The sequence below is a fragment of the Adelges cooleyi genome, unplaced genomic scaffold, assembly GCF_023614345.1.
Source record: "Adelges cooleyi isolate 19-005CV unplaced genomic scaffold, UGA_ACOO_1.1 ACOO_flye_CR_arks_rails_tigmint_CR_PRNA_519, whole genome shotgun sequence".
NCBI lineage: Eukaryota > Metazoa > Arthropoda > Insecta > Hemiptera > Adelgidae > Adelges > Adelges cooleyi.
The window spans coordinates 1,384,873-1,409,782 of record NW_026096208.1 but is presented as its reverse complement, the minus strand read 5'-3'; the positions used below and the strand labels follow the sequence as shown (position 1 = coordinate 1,409,782).

Here is a 24,910-nt window from a genome sequence, read left to right as displayed (position 1 = left end):
TCCTTTAAGAAATTTACTATACAGAATGGTAGTGTGATGAAAAACATACATTATATTTAAAATGTTTGCTTTTCTGTTAAAACTTATTTTCAATAAGAATTTATTTGTGACGCCGGTGAAAAAATATAATGTTGGGTATTCCAAATTGGTTTTAAATTTTCACGGGTACACATAGCCGATACGATAGGTGTTGTTAAAGTATAAAAACGACGTGTACAAATGACTTTGTAACACGTAGATATTGTTGGAATATTGTACTCGGGATTTTATAAGAAATCTAATATATTTTCTTTTAAGAACGACTAAAAGTCGTCACAGTATAACATGTATGTATACTAGGTAAAAAAAAAAGTGCAAAAAAAAAATTTAACAGATATGTACAGGGTGATTTTTTTATAAAGGGCCACTCAATATCAAATTGGGTTTAACTAATAATTGAATTGTTTTATTCATAGTGTTTTCATATAATATTTATGTTCCTACCCCTGTCCAAACAAATTATTTTATATCAACTTTTTCACACTTAAATGGTAACGCATACATTTTATTATTTTTTTAATTAGGAATAATATAAAACAACTATTTTTACTGGGCCAAGTTGCTTTTAAAGAATTATTATTAACTTTTCAAATAGAGAACAATGTAAGTAGTAAAAATATTGACTGGTTAATAACCAGTTTTGGAAAATTATTTATAACAACGCTATCATAAAATCTTATTTAAAGGAGGGGTATGAACATAACAAATTTTGGACAATTGCGATCACATTATACAAAAACACTGGGATTAAAAAATTATTAAATTATTGATTTAACACAGTGAGAAATAGAGTTGCCCACGATAAAAAAATTACCCTGTATACGTTATTTACTTTGTAATACAATCGTCGCACTAAATTTTTCTGAAATAATATAGTGCTTTGCATACTGCACGATATATTTTCATTTCACTTCTTTGGTTGACATATCGACACACCGGCCTTACGACTAGTTGCAAGGAAATCACTGTAACGCAAAAAGTAAAACAAGCTATTATAATTCATACCTTTCTCATACGTTATATTATTTGAATTGTTTCAACTATATTGTCCAGCATTATGAAGCTTCTTTGCATTTTAATAACGATTGCTTTTGTGAACGTTTCGCCGATAATGACAGGTAATAATTTAATTTTTACTCGTACCTCTTCAAGAAAGTTGAAAATCTGAATGGAAAATTTAACATGTAATTCTTCGTCATAGGAGAATATGCAAATTTGGTTAGCATAACAAGTCAGTACCAAATTTTCATTAACATTTTTATTTTATTTTATCAATTTTATACATAAGTTTGAAATAATTTAATACAGACAAACACATCAGAGAGGCTTATGCTACAAGTAAGATTTTTTTTATTTTCAGATGATTTATAAATAAAAAACAAGCTATAGTTTTTTTTTTTAAATCGGTTCAAAATATAAGTGAACGGGGTAAATAGTACCAGTATACCAAGTGATACTGTATAAATATTAAATTGTAAAAGAAAACCGAATACATTATTTATTTTATATTTAAAAAAATCTATTCCTATAATTAAACGGAGTTTTTTATACCCAATATTAAAGGAAAAGAGAGGTTTTAATCAATTTCGACCATGCAAATTTATTTACCAGGAACTTTATATAGCTCCAAGGTATAATTTTTAATATAAATAATTTTTTCTATGGGTATTGGCCATTTTGGTTTATTTTAGACCAAAAAGTCCGATAAAATTTCGACAACATAGGTTGGTCCAATTTCAGTATATCAAAAATATTCGAGTTTTTTGGCTACATTACTTTGTTATGAACAATTTTTTTTTTATTTAAAATTTCAGTTTCTTGTAGTTAGAAAAATGGAATTTGCAAGTTATTAAATAATAAACAACATAAAAAAAATTTGCCAAAGAACACGTATGTATCTACAGAATTAAAATTGGGCCAACCTAAGTATTCGAAAATTTGGCTGGGTTTTGATTTAATTCATCAAAATAACTGACCGCATGCAATCCCCTTAACATAACAGTTTGAGTAGCGTTAGGTAAATAGTCACTTTGAAGCTATATATATTCTTGTTCTGAAGATTTTTATGTATAATTTTATCCATTAATAGATGTCATTTGAAATTTTTTATTTATCTCTAACACTATTTCATTATAGATTCCGCTGGATTGGAAACTGCAATTTTAAATATTATTAACGGAAATAAATCGATAGGTAATCATTATTATATAATAGAAAAATAATTTAAATATAGATTGTTTCCCGAAAAAAAAGTGTTTAAATTGTAGTGATAAAAAACAACCCAACATCATTAATTCATCAATTTATATTATTACTTTTTCAGAGACCATTATTTTGATGTTGGCTACACCGGGTAATAATATTTCTTATCACTTATTGAGAGTATTTCCACATAGTGGCTTGATAATATTTCATAACTCATTTGGGCATAACATATTTTTGTTTTAATTACAGAAAAAGTAAACATTTTCAGAATTAATCATGGTAACTAATTGTATTATACTACTCATTCGTTACGCAGATTCTTAATACTGATATAATTAATGGGTTTTTTTTTGTTTTTTCTATGGCCCACACTTTCAATCGATAGTAGTCTATCCAAATAAAAACCCATTAGCTTTTAGTTCTCTAGCTCAAATTTAAGTAATACCTCGTGTTTTTTCGTTTAATTTACATGAAAAATATTAAATTTTCATAGAAAAAATTATAGTTAAAAAAATTTGTACTCTCATTCATTTTTCTGGCAATATTAAACGTCGTCTAAAAAGAAACTGGTCTCGAAAATTATTCAAAAAAAATGATAAATATAATCTAACAAATAAATAGGTATTTTTAATATTTAAAAAATTACAAAAATATTAAATCTTAACGTTTCGTAAGTGAACAGCCACTTTTTTAGATCATTTATGTAATTTTTGTACATGTTATGTCATCAAATTTACTATTTGCAAATAACTAATATATACATAGTTATATTTCCACATAGCTTAATAATATATTTTTGTTTTAACTTTAGATGAACCATTTATTATGAACTTACCAAGTAACCTATTTGTTTAATATATACGGTTTTTTAAGTAGCTTGTGTTTTTTTTTTTGATTTGATTAACATGGGAACTTTTAATTTTTCTCAATCTAAAATATATAAACATTTTTGTCGTAGTAAAATATATAATATAGTATATTTTGTATTTCAGTGCATATTGCCATATCTGATCAGAAGGCAGTGCAAGAAGCAATATCACAGTGTACAAGTAAATATAGAGTTTAACATATTTTATTTTTACCAAATTTGAAAACTATATTATAATAGTTCAAAGTCATAGAGCTTTAAAATGTTTTTTTGATACAAGTCTTAATAATCCTTTGCAAAACAATTTTAGCCAATGTAAACATTTTTACATTGATGAAATGTGTGTTTTTTACTGTTTTTAAACAGCCATCCCTGTGCCTAATCTTGGCCCGAACGAAAGTAAGCAAGTATTTAATAACTGATGTAAATAGTCCTAAGGTCTTAGTTTCAAAGCCAATAAACCAATTAAAAAAAAAAAAAAAATGTAAATGCTTTAATTTTTTTTTCACAGATTTTGAGAATGATTCATTGGTACAGCTTGGAGAAGAGAGAAGACTTATATTAGGAAAAGTTACAAAAAAAATATTTTTTGAAGCAATAGGTAAATATTAATGTTTTGTGTAAATTGGTACTAGTTTACTTTAAATTATAAATGTTCTATTTGGTGTACCATTCAAGTAATACACTTATAATTTATACACATCTCAACAAGTAATTCTTTTATCCACATATATTCTCGAACAGCCGACGCTAAGGCCAGCTGATAATTGGTTTATGTTTGCGAAATTATTACCGACGTTCGCTTTCTTGTGGATCATCCTATTGTCTATCCAAATATTTTAAATAATTACCCAAAGGTAGATCTTTTATTACTGACGTCACTTACGAATTCTGTACCAACATATCCCTTTAAATTTGGGTAGGGTATAGGGGTAAGAGATAAGGTACGAGATAAGGGGTACGAATGGGATTGAGGGTTGGATGGGTATTGGGAATTGGTGTGGGGGTGGATTTGGGAATGGGTGGGGGGTGGGAATGAGGCCTTGTGTTGTTTTCAGAACTGAACTAAAATTAATTTAAAAGGATTTATTTTTATGAATTTTTTAAAACCAGATATTAAAAACCAAAATATTAGCCAGAAACTTGATATGTTTTAATATACTAGCCACCTTAGATACTAGCTTGTTACTGCTTGTTAATATTATACTATATCCTTATCTATAATTTCACCGCTACTCTTAATTTATTCGGTACTTCAACGAGACATGAATATGCACTCTAGTGGTTGCATACTCGACTAAAAAATATTTTTTTATAATTTTTTAGATAGAGGAAGACCAGAATTCCCCAACTTTAAGGAAATTTGTCTACTAATAGCTTCACTCCGAAGTATGCGATTTTCCGATTCATATATAAAAACCGCTACTGTAAATCAAGCGGGCAATAGTTGTACGATAACTACACAACATCGCAGCTTCCAATACGTTTCTTTTCTCGGCTCTATTTTTTCGGTAAGGACAACGGATAATTACGACGAATTAACCAGCGTTTTGGTTGAGACAATGAACTGGTTCTCTTAAAGTAGACCATCAATCGTAGCTAGCTTTTAAAAAAGTATGTTGCACCTATTGTTGTTATTTTACTTTAATAATATTTATAGGTCGCACTTGTAGCTAAACTGTTAATTAATTCAATATATTACAAAATAAACAATTTCATTCATTGATATTTAATACACATAACCACTTGTGATTTTATTAAACCCTATCCATTGCAGTGTAAAAAGTGAAATTTAAATAATAACATTACTTGTCAAAAATACAATATATTATTATTTTACTTCAGAAGTTGTTGTGTATTGGTAGTGCAAGTAATGCCAACAGTCACTATGGTAAAAAATAAAATTGAAATAATAACATTATTTACCAAAATACAATATATTATTATTTTACTTCAGAAATTGTTGTGTACTGGTAGTGCAAGTAATGTGTGAAACAGTCACTATGGTAAAGACGCCTAAATAATTATATAATCAAAGTATTTACTATAAGTTATCATCCAAATAATAAATTTATAATTGGTACACGATTTTCTAGAAAAGTGACTGGTAGTACTACCTCTCCTCGCAATTTCTTTAGACAAATTTGATTGTAATAGCAATGATCAAGTTCTTTCGACTAATATTCTATTTAATTTCTATATTAAACTATTTTGTTCGGATGTGTAGGGAAGAGTATTTTCAACCAAAATTTCTTTAGCTTAACTCAAAATGTTTAAGCACATTACTTACCTACTCTCGTCCATTGTCACATATCAGCATTGATAATTTAAAGTCAAAATATACACATACGGTTAGTCTATAATATGTTTTAAAACAATTAAACCCTTGACATTTGTTTTGTAATAGACCAGACCACTGAAAAACTACAAAAATAAAAATAAAATAAAGAAAAACAAAATACATAACAATAAATTAATTTTAATGAATTTAATTTCAAAATAGGTTACATAAAATAGGGGTTTTTTTATGGGTAATGAAATTATTTTTCTTTGATTTTAACTGTACACGTGTAGTGGTGTTTAGAACAAAAGTAGATATAAGCTAAAATTGACAAGTTAATTAAGATTTTTATTTATAAATTTCAAGGTAAAGGAACACCAAGATTCCCCAATCGTACCGAAATATGTCTTCTAATAGGTTTGCTCCGAAGTATGCGGTTTCCAGATTCGTACATAAAAACCGCTACGGTTGGCCATTTTGGTTATTTTTGTATGTTGACTTCACAAAATGGCACATTTGAATACAGAATTTTTGACATCTATATTGTTTTAGTAAGGCAAATGGGTCCTAATTATTTGTAAACGTTTTAGATGAGGTACACAATTGGTTCCAATAAAATAGACCATCAATCGTAGCTAGTTTTTAAACAAATATATTGCACATACTATTGTTATTTTACTTTAATAATATTTATACGTCGCACTTGTATCTAAACTGTCATTTAATTTAATGTGCTACATAATAAACAATTTCTTTAATACACTTAACCACTTGTCATTTTATTAAATTATATCCATTGCATTGTAAAGTATAAAATTGAAAAAATAACATTATGTGCCACAATACAATATAATATTATATTTTAACTTCATAAATTATTGTGTACTGCTAGTGCCAGTCTTGTGCCAACAGTCACTGTGGTTGAAGACAGGCGCATAAGTGTTAATATAATCAAAGCCATCACTATAATTTACCACTCGAATAATACATTTATAATTGGTTGTAGATTTTCTAGGTAAGTGACTGTTAGTACTGCCTCTCCTCACAATTTCTTTAGACAAATTTGATTGTAATAGCAATTATCCAGTTCTTTTGGTCAATAAAAATTGTATTTCTAATGTTTAAGGTAAAAAAAATTTTTAATTAATCAAATTGATGATGTGGATATTAGTGTTTAATACTAGGTGTTGCTTACAAGTTAAAGAGATATTTCACCTATCATTTCATAGATATAGACTTGACGATGAGTGCCTTGGCTTGGTCAACGAAGCGGATACGCAAGCGTCCATATTATTTATCCTTGAAGTCCTATCTTTGAACTAATAAATTCTGATCACACAACTTGCGTTAATAAAAATAATCTGTCACAAGTAATATCAAGTTTTTATTTATGCCTGTGGTCGACCACGAGTTCACTCTAATATCAAATACAAATAAAAGTATTTAAAAATAATAACCGTATCGACTGCCAATCCATTTAACAGGCACTAGGCAGGAAATATAAATATGATAAGATAAGTAATAACGGTAATAACAATTTTATGATAACAAATTATTATGTAGGTTTTCTGTTCGATTGACAGTCGTAGCATAATATCTGCGTATAAAAATTTCTCCCGACTCACAATTAAGAGCATTGTATCTAGGTAGGTACAAAACACTCAAATCAAGTAAATATTTTAACGGCTGTAGATCATTCATTTTTTAACCAAAACGATTAATTCAAACGTTGCTATTTGAGTTTCTAAAGTTACTCCTCTAATTTCCCCTTAATTTTGAGTTTAAACATTTTTGAAAATTAAAATAATACGCAACATGTAAGTTAAACATATATTTTTATTTGGTAATTTTTGCCCAGAATCCTAGTTAATAATATTTATAAGTCGCACTTGTATCTAAATCGTTATACAATTCATTGTATTTTATAATAAATAATTTCTTTCATTGATGTTTAATACTCTTAACTACTAGTGATTTTATTAAATTCTGTCCATTGCTGTGTAAAAAACGAAATTGAAACAATACTATTACCTACCCACAGTACAATACAGGGTGATCCACTTATCTATCTATTATTATTAACTAGCTATTATTTGTGTAAGAGGAATAGTATTAAAATAGTGTTAAGTGTTATACAATTTTAAAATATATTTAAGAAATTTACTATACAGAATAAGATAAAGGTTATTGTTTTTTTTATAAAATTTAATTGGTTTGGCTTATCATAAGTAATAATATAGTTTAAATTGTTATCAAGTATTAAAATATATTTGACAAAAGATTAGTACAGAATTGTAGTGGAACCAAAAATAAACAATATATATTTTTTTTTCTGTTTTCGTAATAGAACTTTTTTTTGTACGCATTTTTTTCGACGCGTGTGAAATAATAAAATGCTTTGTTTTCCCATAGGTTTCAAATTTGCATGGGTTACATGGTTTATACATAGCCGATAGCTGTTATTGAAGTTTAAAAAATATGTGTACAAATGATTGTGTAACACACTGGTATTGTCTGAAAATTGTACTCGGAATTTTATTAGAAATCGAATATATTTTCTTTTAAAAATGACTAAAAGTCGTCACAGTGTAACATCTATGTATAATAGGTAAAAGTAAAAAGTACAAGTAAAAAAATGTAACAAATATGAACAGGGTGATTTCTTAAAAATGGGCCTATTAATATTTCACTATAATGTTTATGTTCCTACCCCTTTCCAAACATATTATTATAATACCAACTTTTGACACTTAAACGGTAACACATAAAGTATGCACTGTATAGCGAATTAGACTGTTAATAACCAGTTTTGAATTGTTTTTTTTAAAGTAAATATTATAAAAACTAATTTGAAGAGGGGTGTGGTATGAACATTTAAATTTGTGGACAATTGAGATCACATTACATAAAAACACTATAGGAAATATATATTGATTAAACAAGGTGAGACTTGAGTTTCCACGATAAAAAAAATCACCGTGTATACTTTATTTATTTTATAATACAAACCACAGGTGTCGCCCTAGTTTTTTTATGAAACATGATAGTGCTTTGAATACTGCAAAATACTTTTCCATTTTACTTCTTTGGTTGATATTTCGAATAAACCGACCTAACGAGTGGTTGCAAAAAAATATTTAAGTATACATATTATCTTTCTTAGGTTATATTATTTGAACTGTTTCAATTATATTGTCCAGCACTATGAAGCTCATCTACATTTTAATAACGATTACCTTTGTGAACGTTTCACCGATAATGACAGGTAATTATTTAATTTTTACACGTACCTCTTCGAGGAAGTTAAAAATCTGAATAAAAAATGTAATTTTTAATTCCTCATCATAGGGGAATATGCAAATACGGTTAGCAAAACAAGTCAGTACCAAATTTTCATACGAAATAACATTTTTTTTTTTAATTTTATCATTTTTATACATAAGTTTGAAATCATTTGTTACAGACAAATACATCAAAGAAGTTTATGGTAGAGGTAAGATAAAATTTAATTTTAAGATGGTTAATAATTTAAAAACAAGCTATATTTTGTTTTTATATCAGTTCAGAATATAAACGGGGTATATTTTACCAGTATACCAAATTATTCTGTATAAATATTAAATTGTAATAGAAAATCGAATACATTATGTATTTTAAATTCAAAAAAAATATTTCTATAATTAAACGGAGTTTTGTATACGCAATATTTAAGGAAAAAAGGAGTTTTAATCAATTTCGACCATGCCAATTTATTTACCAGTTACTTTGTACAAGCTTCAAGGTTTAATTTAAATAATTTTTTTTTATGGGTATTGTCCATTTTGGTTTATTTTAGACCTAAAAATCCGATAAAATTTCGACAGCATAGGATTCGAGTTTTTTGGCTACAGTACTATTATTTTTTGTAGGGAGCCGACTTTTATTTAAATGTTTAAGTTTTCTGTAATTAAATTAATGACATTTGCAACATATTCAGCCGGCTTCACCTACACTTGTTAGAAACTTAATTTATGAATAATTATATTTAACAATTAGTTAATGAAAATTGGGTTTCATCGATTTGTTAGCCTTAACACATTGTTAAATTTATCACCCGAAATCTGCATGTAAAAATGTAATGTTGTCTTATACAGGGTGGCCCACAAAGGTTTGACAAATGAAATAACTTTTGTTCTAGTGAATATTTTTTTTTTTTTAAATAATTTATACTCATTTGCGATGTAAGCACCGTGGTTTTTATTGCACTTAAAACAAATTCTCAAAAATATTCACTCAAACCAAAGTTATTTCATTTGTCAAATCTTTGTGGGCCACCCAATATAAATAATATTTACATTATTATAGTTAAAAAATTGTTTCATAACTTTTGTTGACTGAGCATATTAGTAATGTATAATAATAAATAACACCTTTGATGAGGACCTGCTTTTTAATGAGTATTTACAGAACTGTAGAAATGACAACCTCGATAATTTTTTATTAGGTCAGCATAAGTTATTTTATGTAGGTAGATCAGGTACAAAGGAATGGCACGGACTTGCATTATAGGTATATCATAATTTATTGTATTTTATAATTAAGATAATAATATTAGGAATGTCTTGCCTGTGCTTGATGACAAACTATTTTTAGAAAGGTATAGACTATAAATATATATAATGTGTTAAAAAATAATGAACAAATTATTTATATATACTGAACAGTTGAAACAAAGTAAAATAAAATGTTAAATAATAACTAACTGACGAATTAAATATTACAATCACTTATCAGCTATCACATATCTTTGGTTCTCATAACCAAAGAGAATGTTGAAATCGATGTAACCGCTTTGGTAACCCAACTAATTTTTTGTTAACTTAACAAATATAATTTAACAATACTAATATTATGAGGAAACTAGTTTTATTTTATCAGATGTTAATTTTAAATGATTGGGTAACTTACATTGGGTTAAGAGTGTATTTAACAATAATTGGTGAAACCTGCTGTATATCAATTAAACTACATAAATAATGTTGCCAAAGAACACGTATTGTTCTAAAGAATTAAAATCGAGCCATCCTATGTAGTCGAAATTTTGTCCGGCTTTTGGGTTTAATTCATCAAAATAACTGACCGTATTCAATCCCTTAACATTACAGGTTGAGTAGCGTTAAGTAAATAGTCACTGTATAGCTATGTATATTCTTGTTCTAAACATTTTTATTTATAATTATATACATTTTTAAGATGTCATTTGAAATTTTATGTACAACTAAATCCACTATTTGCTTATAGATTTTGAAGGACTGAAAACTGCAATTTTAAATATTATTAACGGAAATAAAAAGTTCGGTAATTATTATTATGTATAAAAAAAAAAAAAATTATATCTAGATTGATACTCGAGTAAAGTGTTAAAATTATAGTGTTTTAAAAATATCGAACATCAATAATTAAACAAGTTATATTATTCCAATTTTAGACACTCTTAATTTGATGTTGGCTATACCGGGTAATAATATTTTTTATTACTTATTGAAAGTATTTTCACATAGTTTTTGATAATAATTAATAACTAATTTGGGCATAACATATTTTTGTTTCAATTTCAGATAAAGCAAATTTTAGATTCACAATTGAGCATGGTAACCAATTGTTATATTCTTCTAAAACTTTACACTGATTCTTATTTCCAATAGCTCTCATTTTTAATTATTGATGTTAGTCTTTCCGAAAAAAAACTCCTTAGATATTAGATCTCTACCTCGAATCTAAGTAGTACCTCTCGTTTTTTCGTTTATTTACATAGAAAATATTAATATCTCACTAAAAAAATTTTAGTTTGAAAAATATGTCTATTCTTTCATTTTTCTGACAATATCCAACGTCATTTATAAAGAAACTGGTCTCGAGTTTTATTCATAAAATAGAAATCATAACTAAATTGTAACAAATACATTGGTATATACTTAAGATTTTATAAATTACAAAAATAGCTACTTTTTCAGGTCATTCTATGCCATGTGTGTACATGTTATGTCATCAAGTTTACTATTTGAAACTAATTATTATATACATAGTTAATATGCACATAGCTAGATAACATATATTTGTAACATATATTTTGATAACATATAAATCCTGGTCCACACGAATTTAATATAATTTACTCCTAATACTGATACTATCAGTTTCTTATACAAGTATATTCTATACGTTTTTTGTTTAAGTACCATGTAATTTTTTTTGTGTGATTAATATAGGGACATTATATTATTAAATTTATTAAAAAAAAAAAATTGTAATTAAAATCTAACAAAAAAATAGAAAGGTCTAAATATTTTATAAATCACAAAAATATTAAATCCTAACGTTTCGTTAGTGAACAACCCTTTTACAGGTTATTTATGTCATCAAATTTAATATTTGAAAATAATAATTATATACATAGTTAATTTTCACAAAGCTTGATAACATATATTTGTTTTAATTTTAGACGAGTCGTTTATTATTAACTTACCAGGTAACCTATTTGTATGTATTTAAAACTCCTAATACTGATACTATCAGTTACTTATACAAGTATATATTATACTGTTTTTGTTTAAGTACCATGTAAATTTTTTTTGTGTGATTAATATGGGGGATATTAAATTTTTTCTAATACAAAATATATTACCATTTTTGACATAAGAAAATGTACGTTATTTTGATTGTATTTCAGAAAATATTGCCATAGCTGATCAGGAGGCAGTGCAACAAGCAATATTCCAAGTTACAAGTAATAATATATTGTCTAACACACATTAATGCGAATTATTTTCAAAAATCATATTTTTAAGTTTTATAATCATTTATTTATAATTCAAACTGTTTTGTGAGTTCTTTATTGTAAAATATTAAAGATTTTCATATTTTTTGTACAGATATCCCTGTGCCTAATAATAACCTCAACGAAAGTAAGCACCCATTTAATAAATAACGTAAATAGCTCTAAATTCATAGTTTATAAGCCAAGTTTATTGAAGTTAAGCAAAGTTAATTTTTAAAGTTTTTTTAAAAATTTATTTATTACACTGTTACTTTATTTTTTCACAGATTATTCGAATGATCGTATCTCATTGTCTCGGCTTGGACTTAGTAGACGAAGGAGAATGGGATATGTTACAACACTTGTACTTATCACTGCAATAAGTAAATATAAAAATTTTAGTAGTTTTTTACTAGATTTACCTTTAATTATAATTATTTTATTCAACGTACTATTCAAATAATATATTTATAAGTTATACACTTCATCTCAACAGGTAGTTCTTCTATCCACTTATATTCTTGTATAGCCGATGCTACGCTACATATTTGGCCTATGTTTAAGAAAGTATTACCCTTCGTTTGCTTTCTAGTAGACCAGCATACTGTCTATCCAAATATTCTAAATAATTACCAAAGGTGAATCTTTTATTATTGACGTCATTTTTGATTTCTACATATTATATTATTATATCAATAATAATATAACAAGACAAGTAGGCATACACCTCACACAACATATGGGAATGAGTTTTTTAGACTCCTATTTTAACATACAACTATTGGTAGCGTTGTGATTAAACCTTGTTTTATTTATTTATTGTCATTTTAAAATTTTTTGATCCGTCACTTTTGCAATGTCCTTTTACCGATAATTTTGAAACATACATAAAATATTTAAGATTAGATCAAGAATAGTACACATAAAATTCAGTAAAATGTTATTATCTTAATCTGCTAGTTTTATAGAATAAAAAATTTGAAATATGTCTTTATTTAAATTTGTCGAAGTTCCTCCATTGGTATGCTTCATTTTTCTGTCTATCTACTCTTGGTAAATATTACATCTATTATGATTGTTGTTCTGCTTGTAACAAACTTCATAAATACAAATTAAATAAAGAAAAACTAAATCCATAACAATAAATAAATTAAAAAAGTTCTAAAGCAAACTGCGGTTATTCATTTTTAAGTGTATTTTAATAAATTTAATTTCAAAATAGGTTACATAAAATAAGATTTTTTTTATGTGTTTTAAAATTCTTTTTCTTTGAATTTGCTTATACAAGTGTAAAAACTGTGTTTTGAACAAAAAAAAAAAGTAGATATAAGCTAAAATTGATAAGTTTTTAAAAATAATTTTTTTTATTATTTTTTAGATAGAGGAAGACCAGGATTCACCAACCTTAAGGAAATATGTATTCTAATAGGTTTGCTCCGAAGTATGCGATTCCCAAATGCGTATATAAAAACCGCTCGTGTTGATCAAGATGATAATGTTTGTATGTTAACTTCACAATATGGCAGATTCCATTATAAACCTTATATGGGCTATATTGTTGTGGTAAGTCCAATGGGTCATCCTATTCATAATGAATATCAGGACGTATTGAATGAGACAATGGGATGGTTCTTATAAAATAGACCCTCAATCGTTGTTAGTTTTGAAAAACTTTTTCGCATCTACTGTTTTTATTTTACTTCAATAATATTTATGTGTCTCACTTATATCTAAATTGTCATTTTATTTAATGAATTACATAATAAACAATTTTTTTTAGTGATATTTAATACTTTAACCACCTGTGATTTCGTTAAATTCTATCTATTGAAGTACATAAAACGAAATTGAAATAATATTACTAGTTGTCTATAAACAATATGATATTTACTTGAGTAATTATTGTGTACTGCTAGTGCTAGTAATGTGCTAACAGTCACTATGGTAAAGACAGGCACATACGTTTCAATAGAATCAAAGCCTTTACTATGATTTACCACTTAAATAATGTATGTATTCTTCGTTTTAAGGTTTTTCATCAATATTTCTACTGTTGTTTCAACATTTTCTAAATTTTCATTAGAAAAATGATTTTTTTCTCTTTCAATGGTTGAGTTGAACAATACATTTTCATAAAAAATGACATCCCTGCTTTTAAATGGTTTAATATTCTTTAGCGGTTTATTGTACAACCATCACTTAAAGTTTTACAACATTAAATTATTATAGTCTTTGAAGTAAAAATGTTATGGCAGTAGTGTCACTAAAAAATATTAAGACTAATTTTATTAGAAACTATAGTAAAACTTTGATAGTTGTGAGTATAAACCTTAGCAAGTACAAATTTTAATATTAAAATAAGTTAGAAAGATTATGAATGGACAACATATAATGAATTATATATTGGAAAAGTGATCCAGAGAAGCGATAATTTAATGTTGGGTATTCCAAGTGGTTTTAAATTGTTACGGGTACACATAGCCGATACGATAGCTGTTGTTTAAGTGTAAAAACGATGTGTACAAATGACTATTTAACACATAGACATTGTTGGAATATTGTACTCAGAATTTTATAAGAAATCTAATATATTTTCTTTTAAGAACGACTAAAAGTCGTCACAGTATAACATCTATGTATACTAGGTAAAAAAAAAAGTAAAAGTAAAAAAATTTAACAGATATGTACAGGGTGATTTTTTATAAAGGGCCACTCAATATCTCACTGGGTTAAACTAATAATTTAATTGTTTTATTCATAGTGTTTTCATATAATGTGACTATAATTTTCTCACCCCCTCTCAAACAAATTATCGTATATCAACTTTTGACACTTAAATGGTATCGCATACATTTTATTATTTTTTTTTTTTAATTAGAAATAATAAAAAAAAAATAATTTTTACTGGGCCAAGTTGCTTTTAAAGAATTATTATTAACTTTTCAAATAGAGAACAATGTAGGTAGTAAAAATATTGACTGGTTAATAACCAGTTTTGGATAATTTATTTTTAACAACGCTATCATTAAATCTAATTTAAAGGAGGGGTAAGAACATAACAAATTGTGGACAGTTGAGATCACATTATACAAAAACACTGGGGTAAAAAAATTATTAAATTATTGATTAAACACAGTGAGATGTAGACTAATCATAGATTATATTTTTTATTTGTTAATAATTGTGTACGTGAATTAGTATTAAAATAATATTAAACGAGTTCAAATTTTAAAATGTATACAAGAAAGGTAAATAGAGAATAGCAGTTTTGACCAAAATCATACAATAATATATTATTAAAAACCTTTTTTTCTTTCGACACGTTGGTAAAATACTACCATAATCTTGTGTTATACCAGACAATTTTAATTTACATTAGTAAACATAGTCCATACTATATCTGTTAAATGTGATAAATGAGAACGTGTACAAATGAAAATTGAACACGTTCTTAGGCATTATCTGAAAATTGTACGCGGAATTTTATTAAAAATGTAATATATTTTCTTAAAAATAATAATTATATGGTATAACAGATGAAAAAAAATATGAACACATCTGTAAATACAAAATTCAATTAAAGTATAATTTATTATTTAAGAATAATTTAAAAGCAGAAAGTAAAACAAATTAACAGGTATGTACAGGGTGAATTTTATCATGCCCCTATAATAATTGAATTATTTTTTCACAGAATTTTCATTAAATGTGACCACAATTTTCCTATAATGTTTATGTGTCTACTCTTCCCAAACTGATTATTTTCATAGCAACTTTTAAAATTTAAATGGTAACGCATGCATGTTATTAACTTTTAAAATTGTGAATAATATACTAACAAATTTGACTGGTCCAAGTTGCTATCAGAAAACCTTATTTAAAGGGGGGTTAGAACAAAAACATTTTGTAGAAAATTAAGACCATATTATATAAAAACACCATGGAAAAAAAATTATTAAATTATTGATTTAAGTATTTAACACCACCGTTGTTTGAATAAAGTAATCGGGGTTTCATTAGAAAACTAAAGAATTGCCTTTTAAGAACTACTAAAAGTTATAACAGTTAAAAAAAAAAGATTATACCCTCTGTGTATACAAGGTGAACAAATCCTAAAACAAATATCTGATTCGAGAATAATTTAAAAGCAGTAATTAAAAACAATTAACGGGTATGTACATTGTACAGGATGATTTTTTTATAATGGGCCACTGGGTTTAATTAATAATTGAATGGTTTTTTATTTGTATTTTCATATATTGTGACAAAAGTTTTCCAAAGGAGATAAAAATCTGAATAGAAAATTTAATATTTAATTCCTCATTATAGATGAATATGCAAATACGGTTAGCAAAACAAGTCAGTACCAAATTTTCATACGAAATAACATTTTTCTTAAATTTTATAATTTTTATACATATGTTTGAAATCATTTATTACAGCCAAACACACCAGAGAGGCTAACTAATTTAGTGACCAGTAATCATATATTTTATTGTTTATACAAAAATCGCATACTACTTAAACATAACCTCTTACAACTAACATATTTTGAATTTTCACATTTTTAATATTAGTGAAATAAGAAATTATAGACTTAGTTAAAAAATTAAAATAAATTTACTTGATAGTAAATGTCATAACATGAATAATGTTGTTATAACTCATTATATTATATACTTTTAAAATATACACATAAATACATATTTTAATATATCGATTGACAATAATTTCTGTCCACTTTATTTTTGACGTTTCGTCCTTGGGCACAGTATTAATTTAATCGGTAATTGTGTTAGAGTTTAATAGGAAATTTAATACAAATACGATAATATGATAATATACAATATAATTTAAAATCTATAATAATGTGGTAGTACTAACAGTGTTAATTAAACAGATATTTAAATGTTGCATGTTTTTCACAAAAAGTTATTGTTTTTTTAACAAATTTAATTGGTTTGACTTATCATAAATACTAATATTATGTAAATTGTTATCAAGAATTAAAATGTAATTGAGAAATGCTCAATACAGAGTAGTAGTGGAACCAAAAACAAACGTTAAATTCAATTGTTTTGTTTTCGTATTAAAACGTTTTTTCAGTGCGCATTTTTTTCCCCCACGCGTGTGAAATAATATAATGTTGTAATTTCCCATAGGTTTTAAATTTTCATGGATACACATAGCCTATGCGATAGCTGTTATTGTAGTTTAAAAAATATGTGTACAAATAACTGTGTAACACGTTGGTCTGGTCGATTATTTTTTCTTTTAGGAATGACTAAAAGTCGTCATAGTATAACATTTATGTATACTAGGTAAAAGAAAAAAAGTAAAAGTGAAAATATGTAACAAATATGTACAGGGTGATTGTTTAATATTGGACCACTCAATATTTCACTGGGATTAACTAATAATTTAATTGTTTTTTTAGCAGTGTTGTCATATATAATGTGACACTAATTTTCCTATAATGTTTATGTTCCTTACTTTATTTCAACTTTTGACACTTAAATGGTGTAACGCATAAAGTATGCACTGAATAGTGAATTAGACTGTTAATAACCAACTGAGATCACATTACATAAAAGCACTATAGAAAAAATATATTAAAATATTGATTAGAAAAGTTGAGATTAAGTGTTGCCCACGGTAAAAAAATCACCCTGTATACGTTATTTTTTTTATAACACAAACCACAAGTGCCGCACTAGTTTTTTATGAAATATTATAGTGCTATGCATACTGAAAAATATCATTTTAGTGTTACTTCTTTGGTTGATGTATCGAATACACCGTCCATACGACTAGTTGCATGGAAATCACTGTAACACAAAAATAGAAAAACCCGGTATTATAATTCATATCTTTCTTACTAGTTATATTATTTGAATTGTTTCAACTGTATTGTCCAGCATTATGAAGCTTCTTTGCATTTTAATAACGATTACCTTTGTAAACGTTTCGCCGATAATGACAGGTAATTATTTAATTTTTACACGTACCTCTTCGAGGGAGTTCAAAATCTGAATAGAAAATTTAATATTTAATTCCTCATCATAGATGAATATGCAAATACGGTTAGCAAAACAAGTCAGTACCAAATTTTCAAACGAAATAACATTTTTTTTTAATTTTATAAGTTTTATACATAAGTTTGGAATAATTTATTACAGACAAACACATTAAAAAGGCTTGGGGTACAAGTAAGATTTATTTTGATTTTCAGATGATTTATATATAAAAACAGGCTATAGTTTGTTTTTATATTAGTTCAAAATATAAGTGAACGGGTATATTATACCAGTATACCCAATTATTCTGTATAAATACTAAGTTGTAATAGAAAATCGAAAACATTATATGTTTTATAATCAAAAAATCTATTCCTATTATTAAACGGAGTTTTGTATATGCAATATTTAAGGAAAAACAAAGCTTTATTCAATTTCGACCATGCTAATTTATTTACTAGTTACTTTGTGCAAGCTTCAAGGTATAATTATTATTTTATATAATTTTTTCTATGGGTATTGTCCATTTTAGTTTATTTAAGACCTAAAAGTCTAACAAAATTTCGACAGCATAAGATTCGAGTTTTTTGGCTACAGTACTATAATTTATGTAGGAAGCCGACTGTTATTTAAATATTTAATTTTTCTGTAATTAAATAAATGAAATTTGCAACATATTCAGACGGTTTCACCTACACTTATTAGGAACTTATCTTATTGTTAATTATATTTTACAACTAGTTAATGAAAATTGGGTTTCAATCGATTTGTTAGCCTTAACACATTATTAAATTTATCACCCGAAATCTGCATGTTAAAATGTATTGTAGACTTACATATATAATATTTACATTATTATAGTTAAGAAATTGTTTCATAATTTTTGTTGTCTGAGTATATAAGTAATATATAATAATTAATCACACATTTGATGAGCACCTTCTTTATAATGAGTATTTAGAGAACTGTAGAAATCACAACTTCGATAACTCTTTATTAGGTAAGTATAAGTTATTTTATGTAGGTAGATCAGGTGCAAAGGAATGACACAGACATGCATTATAGGTGTGTCATAATTTATTGTGTTTTATAATTAAGATAAAATTATAATGAATATCTTGCCTGTTCTTGATGACTAACTATTTTTAGAAAAATATAGACTATATAAATTATGTGTTAAAAAATAATGTACAAATTATTTATTTAGACTGAACAGTTAAAACAAAGTAAAATAAAATGTTAAATAATAACAAACTGACGAATTAAATATTACAATCACTTATCAGCTATCACATATCTTTGGTTCTCATAACCAAGGAGAATACTGGAATCGAGGTAACCGCTTTAGTAACCCAACTAACGTTTTGTTAACTTAACAAATATAATTTAACAATACTAATGTAATGGAGAAACGTATATTATTTTATCAGATGTTAATTTTAAATGAATTGTTAACATGTTAGTTAAGAGTTAAACACGTTAAGTCTTAACGTGTTAAAAGTGTATTTAACAATAGTTGGTAAAACCGGCTGATCATCAAATTGAACTTCATAAAATATAATGTTTTATGTTGCCAAAGAACACCCATTGTTCTAAGAATTAAAATCGAGCCATCCTATGTAGTCGAAATTTTGTCTGGCTTTTGGGTCTAAAACGTCGACGTAATCGACCGAATTCAATCCTTTTAACAAACAGGCTGAGTAGCGTCAGGTAAATAGTCACTGTATAGTTATGTATATTCTTGTTCTAAACATTTTTATTTATTTTATTTTAAATTTTGTGTAAATCTAAAACCACTATTTGCTTATAGATCCTGATGGACTGGAAACTGCAATTTTAAATATTATTAACGGAAATAAAAAGTTCGGTAATTATTATTATGCAATAAAGATAAAAAAATTATGTAAAGAATGCTACTCGAAAAAAGTGTTAAAACTATAGTGTTTTAAAAATATCAAACATCAATAATTAATCAATTTATATTATTCCAAATTTAGACACTCTTAATTTGATGTTAGTTATACCGGGTAATAATATTTCTTATTGCTTATTGAAAGTATTTTTATATAGTTTTTGATAATAATTAATAACTAATTTGGGCACAACATATTTTCGTTTTAATTTCAGATAAAGCAAATTTTAGATTCACAATTGAGCATGGTAACCAATTGTTATATACTACTAATACTTTACACAGATTCTTAAATACCAATAAAATACATTTTTTTTTCAATGGCTTACACTTACAATTGTTGTTAGTCTTCTCGAAAAAAACTCCTTAGATATTAGATCTCTACCTCAAATCTAATTAGCACCTCTCGTTTTTTCGTTTATTAACATAGAAAATATTAATTTATCACTGTAAAATTCTAGTTTGAAAAATATGTCCTTTCTTCTATTTTTCTGACAACTTCCAACGTTGTCTATAAAAAAAATTGGTCCTGAGATTTATTAAAAAAAAAAAAAAGTACATATAATTTAAATCTAACAAAAAAACGGATAGGTAAATAATTAATATTTTAAAAATTACAAAAATATTAAGTCCCAACGATTCGTTAGCGAACAGCCCTTTTTCAGGTCATTCATGTCATGTGAGTACAAGTAATGTCATCAAAATTATTATTTGTAAATAATTAGTATGTACATAGTTATTTATCTACATAGCTTGATAACAAATATTTGTTTTAATTTTAGACGAGGCATTTATTATAAACTTACCAGGTAATCTAATTGTATATATTTTATACTCCCAATACTGACACTATCAGTTTCATATACAAGTATATAATATACGGTTTTTGTTTAAGTACCGTGTGATTTTTTTTGTGTGATTTAAATGGGGACATTCAATTTTTTCTAATATAAAATATATTACCATTTTTGTCATAAGAAAATATATTTTATAGTATTTTTTAAGTGTCGTATTTTACTTTAAGTGTTTTAACAAAAATATTCAATAAAGAGTTCTCAAGTAATCAAATTAAAAAAATAAAATAGACATAATCTATTATATTAAAATTCCCGTCATAAGAAAATGTATGTTATTTTGTTTGTATTTCAGAAAATATTGCCATAGCTGATCAGAAGGCAGTACAAGAAGCCATAACCCAAGTTACAAGTAAATAATATAAATACTAACACACATTAATGCGAATTATTTTCAAAAATCATAACTATTAAGTTTTATAATCATTTAAACTAAAATTCAAACTTTTTTGTGAGTTTTTTATTGTAAAATATTTAAAATTTTCATATGTTTTATACAGATATCCCTGTGCCTAATAACGACCCCAACGAAAGTAAGCACCCTTTTAATAATTAACGTAAATAGCCCCAAAGTCCTAGTGTATAAGCCAATTAACCGTTTTATTTTTTAATTTATTTATAACACTGTAACTTATTTTTTTCACAGATTATGAGAATGATCGTCACACATTGACTTGGCTTGGAGAAGAAAGACGAATAATAATGGGATTTGTTACACTTACATTACTTGAAGATGCAATAGGTAAATATTAATATTTCGTGTAGATTTGTACCAGTTTTACTTTTAATTACTACTCTATTTGATATACTATTCAAATAATATATTAATAACTTATGCACTTCATCTTAACAAGTAATTCTTCTATCCACTTTTATTCTTGTATAACCGATGCTACGCTAGATATTTGGCCTATGTTTAAGAAAGTATTACTGTCGTTTGCTTTCTAGTAGACCAGCATAACCCCTGTCTATCCAAATATTCTAAATAATTACCAAAGGCGGATCTTTTATTGTTGACGTCATTTTCGATTGCAACATAAACATATCAATAGTATATTATATTATTGATTATTAAATTATTATATCAATAATAATATAACAATACAAGTAGGCATAGACCTCACAGAACATATAGGAATGAGTTATTTAGACTTTTATTTCAACATACAACTATTGGTAGCATTACGATTAACCTTGTTTGTTTTATTAATTTATTGTCATTTTAAACTTTTTTGATCCGTCACTTTTGCAATGTCCTTTTATCAATAATTTTGCAAGATATATACAATTTTTAAGATTAGAATAAGATAAATTTACATAGTCATAAATAAAATATAATCCTAATCTGCTAGTTGTATAAAATACAAAAGTTCCTCCATCGGTAGGCTTAATTTTTCTGTCAATCTACTCTTTGTAAACATCTATTATGATTATTGTACAATTGTTCTACATTGTAACAAACTTCATAAATACAAATTCAATAAAAAAAAACTAAGTCCATAAAAACAAATAAATTAAAAAAGATCTGAAGCAAACGGCGATTATTAAGTTTAAGTATGTTTTAATAAATTTAATTTCTAAATAGGTTACATAAAATAGCATTTTTTTTATGTGTTTTGTAATTCTGTTTCTTTGAATTTTCTTATACACGTGTAGCATTATGATTAACATTGTTTGTTTTATTCATTTATTGCCATTTTAAACTTTTTTGATCCGTCACTTTTGCAATGTCCTTTTATCAATAATTTTGCAAGGTATATACAATATTTAAGATTAGAACAAGAACTGTACACATAGAATTAAATAAAATGTTATAATCCTAATCTGCTAGTTTTAAAAACAATTTTTTAGATAAAGGAACACCAGGATTCACCAACCTTAAGGAAATATGTATTCTAATCGGTCTGCTCCGAAGTATACAATTCCCAGATTCGTATATAAAAACCGCTCGTGTTGATCAAGATGATAATGTTTGTATGTTAACTTCACAAAATGGCAGATTCCATTACAAACCTCATGGCGGCTATATTGCTGTGGTAGGGCCAATGGGTCGTCCTATTCATAATGAATATGAGGACGTTTTAGATGAGACAATGACATGGTTCTCGTAAAATAGACACTCAATCGTAGTTAGCTTTTAAAAAACTTAATCACATCTACTGTTTTTATTTTACTTCAATAATATTTATATGTCGCACTTGTATCTAAATTGGCCTTTTATTTAATGTATTATATAATGAAATATTTATTTTAGTGATATTTAATACTTTAAACCACTTGTGATTTTTATTAAATTCTATCCATTGCAGAGCATAAATCGAAATTGAAATAATAATACTATATGATAATTAACAATATGTGCTAACAATCACTATGGTGAAGACAGGCACATACGTTTCAATAGAACCAAAACCTTTAAATATGATTTATTTTTTAAATAATATATGTTTTCAACATTTTGAGGTTTTTCATCAATACTTTCTTCTGTTGTTTCAACATTTTTGTTTCTAAATTTTCATTAGAAAAATGATTTTTACACTTTCAATGGTTGAGTTGAACATTAAATTTTCATAAAAAATGACATCTCGGCTTTGTTAAATGGTAGGTACTTTTAACTGGTTCTATATTTTAACAGAGTTAAATATAACAACTATATAAAAAAAAAAAAAAAAACAGAATTAACTTTTCATAGGTTTTATTTAACAGAATTAACCCTTTCGTTACTGATAACCACGTACGAGGATTTAACTTTAAAAATCGAATAAAATATTACCAACGTACTATCATTATCATTACTATCAAAAATGTCTTTAAACACAAGTTATAGTATAGATTGATGATAAAAAAATCGACACAGCTATATGGATTATTTTACTCTGTGTTTTACTTAAGACTGCGATCTGGTGGTTGATTTTGAATTATATTTGTATGATTGATACACTGCGATGAAATAATAATTGATATTGTAAAACCTACGTTATTACTGTACGTTAACACTATAACAATATTAAAATCTATTAGATACGACCTTACTCGTCGGTTCTATGATTGTGTCAATTCGTCGTATCTGTACATACGACGGTTTTCTTTGGAAATAGATATTTCGGTGAATTGTAAAAATAACTATTATCTTATCTCTTTGGTACACTAGACATACGATCTTTTTCTTTGGGAAATACAGAAAAATATTCTTTATTAGATGATTGTGATATCTCAATACTGGCAAAAGTCGAGATACGACCATTTTCGTTGGGGCAGTCGATATGACCCCCACATATTTCCTTGGACGGGTGGCTTTGTACAAAATGTATAGCAAAAAACTAAATAGAAAATGGTTATTTTGTAATTAAAATGTGAAAATAGCGAAGAACAGGTAAATAATTTAAAAGACAACATTAAATTATTATAGTCTTTCAAGTAAAAATGTTATGGCAGTAGTGTCACTAAAAAATATTAAGACTTATTTTATTAGAAACTATAGTAAAACTGTGATAGTTGTGAGTATAAACCTTAGCAAGGACAAATTTTAATATTAAAATAAGTTAGAAAGACTATGAATGGATTATAATGAACTATAAAATATACCTATAAAAATCATAATAAGGTGGTAGTACAAACAATATTAATAATTAAACAGATATTTAAATGTTGCATGTTTTTCACAAATTGTTGAATGTTTTTTTATAAATATAATTGGATTGACTTATCAGGAGTAATAATAACAGTTATTATTAGTAGGTAGTTATTATTTGTATAAGTGGAATAGTATTAAAATAGTGTTGAATGTTATCACATTTAAAAATATATATAAGGAATTTACTATACGAGTTAGTAGTGTGATGAAAAACCTACATTATATTTAAAATTGTTGCTATTGTGTTTAAACATTTTTTTAATAAAATTTTATTGTGACGCTAGTGAAAAACTATAATGTTGGG

General features: G+C 26.1%; 1 protein-coding gene across 1 annotated transcript in view; it reads left to right on the top strand.

Annotated features, from left to right (window-relative positions):
* LOC126842399 (uncharacterized) overlaps positions 1 to 23,083 on the top strand; it is a 50,646-nt gene extending 27,563 nt beyond the window's left edge. The window contains exons 6-11 of the mRNA XM_050579400.1: positions 10,991 to 11,023; positions 20,901 to 20,927; positions 21,268 to 21,324; positions 21,473 to 21,505; positions 21,619 to 21,714; positions 22,824 to 23,083. Coding sequence (XP_050435357.1) covers positions 10,991 to 11,023; positions 20,901 to 20,927; positions 21,268 to 21,324; positions 21,473 to 21,505; positions 21,619 to 21,714; positions 22,824 to 23,083 — 506 coding nt within the window. The remainder of the gene's footprint in view (positions 1 to 10,990; positions 11,024 to 20,900; positions 20,928 to 21,267; positions 21,325 to 21,472; positions 21,506 to 21,618; positions 21,715 to 22,823) is intronic.
* The last annotated feature ends 1,827 nt before the right edge of the window (positions 23,084 to 24,910 follow it).